This window comes from Zerene cesonia, unplaced genomic scaffold, assembly GCF_012273895.1.
Source record: "Zerene cesonia ecotype Mississippi unplaced genomic scaffold, Zerene_cesonia_1.1 Zces_u001, whole genome shotgun sequence".
In the NCBI taxonomy this organism is placed as follows: domain Eukaryota; kingdom Metazoa; phylum Arthropoda; class Insecta; order Lepidoptera; family Pieridae; genus Zerene; species Zerene cesonia.
Genome location: NW_024045131.1, coordinates 484,095 through 484,948, shown reverse-complemented (window position 1 = coordinate 484,948; position 854 = coordinate 484,095). Strand labels below are relative to the sequence as shown.

At 35.0% G+C, this 854-nt stretch overlaps 1 protein-coding gene across 1 annotated transcript in view; it reads left to right on the top strand.

Moving 5' to 3' along the window:
• The window catches only part of LOC119838062, a 42,967-nt gene that overhangs the window by 27,453 nt on the left and 14,660 nt on the right, over positions 1 to 854 (top strand). The window contains exon 10 of the mRNA XM_038363869.1: positions 471 to 550. Within this exon, the coding sequence (XP_038219797.1) occupies positions 471 to 550 (80 nt within the window). The remainder of the gene's footprint in view (positions 1 to 470; positions 551 to 854) is intronic.

Below are 854 nucleotides of genomic sequence, written 5' to 3'. Positions count from 1 at the left end.
CCTGTGTTAGTATAAAACTGTGTTACAGGCTTTAGAATCCCTCACATTTTTGTAAAAAATTGGGACAAAGATAGTGTTGTAGGAAAAAACTGTGAAATAGAGGGTATTTTGGGCAAAGTGGGGACTAAGTTAGGGAATAGAGGGTATTTTGGGAATTGTGGGGAAAATTTGTGAAATCGAGGGTATTTTGGGAAATGTGGGCAAAAATTGTGAAATCGAGGGTGTTTTGAGAAATGTGGGGAAAAAGTAAGGAAGTAGAGGGTATTGTGGAAAATGTGGGGAAAAGATTGGGACACAGAGGGTAGTTTGACACGTTTAGCTCGTGTAAAAGAGGTAACTTGGAAAATATGAGAAAAAGCCTAGCAAGCTTAAAGAAAAACAAATACACAAATAGCATATAATAATGATCAATAAATAACTCATAGAAATTATACATAAATATACATAATAATGACACACAAATACCACAGTAAAGAAACACAAATAGCCCCTAATAATACACAAAAGTATGTCAAAGAAGAAAAAAATAAATATTGCATTAAATGTCTAAGTATGCAATTATTAATAACTAGCTACGCCCCGCGGTTTCACCCGCGAAATTCCATATCCCGTAGGAATATCGGGATAAAAAGTTGCCTATATGCTATTCTAGTTGTCCAACTGTCTACGTACCAAATTTCATTGCAATCGGTTCAGTAGCTTTTGCGTGACAGAGCAACAAACACACACACACATCCTTACAAACTTTCGCATTTATAATATTAGTAGGATAGGATAAATAGGCTAGGATTAATTAGTATTATTAAATCTTTAAATTAACAGCAATAAAACAAGCATTTGCCGCGCACGCGGAG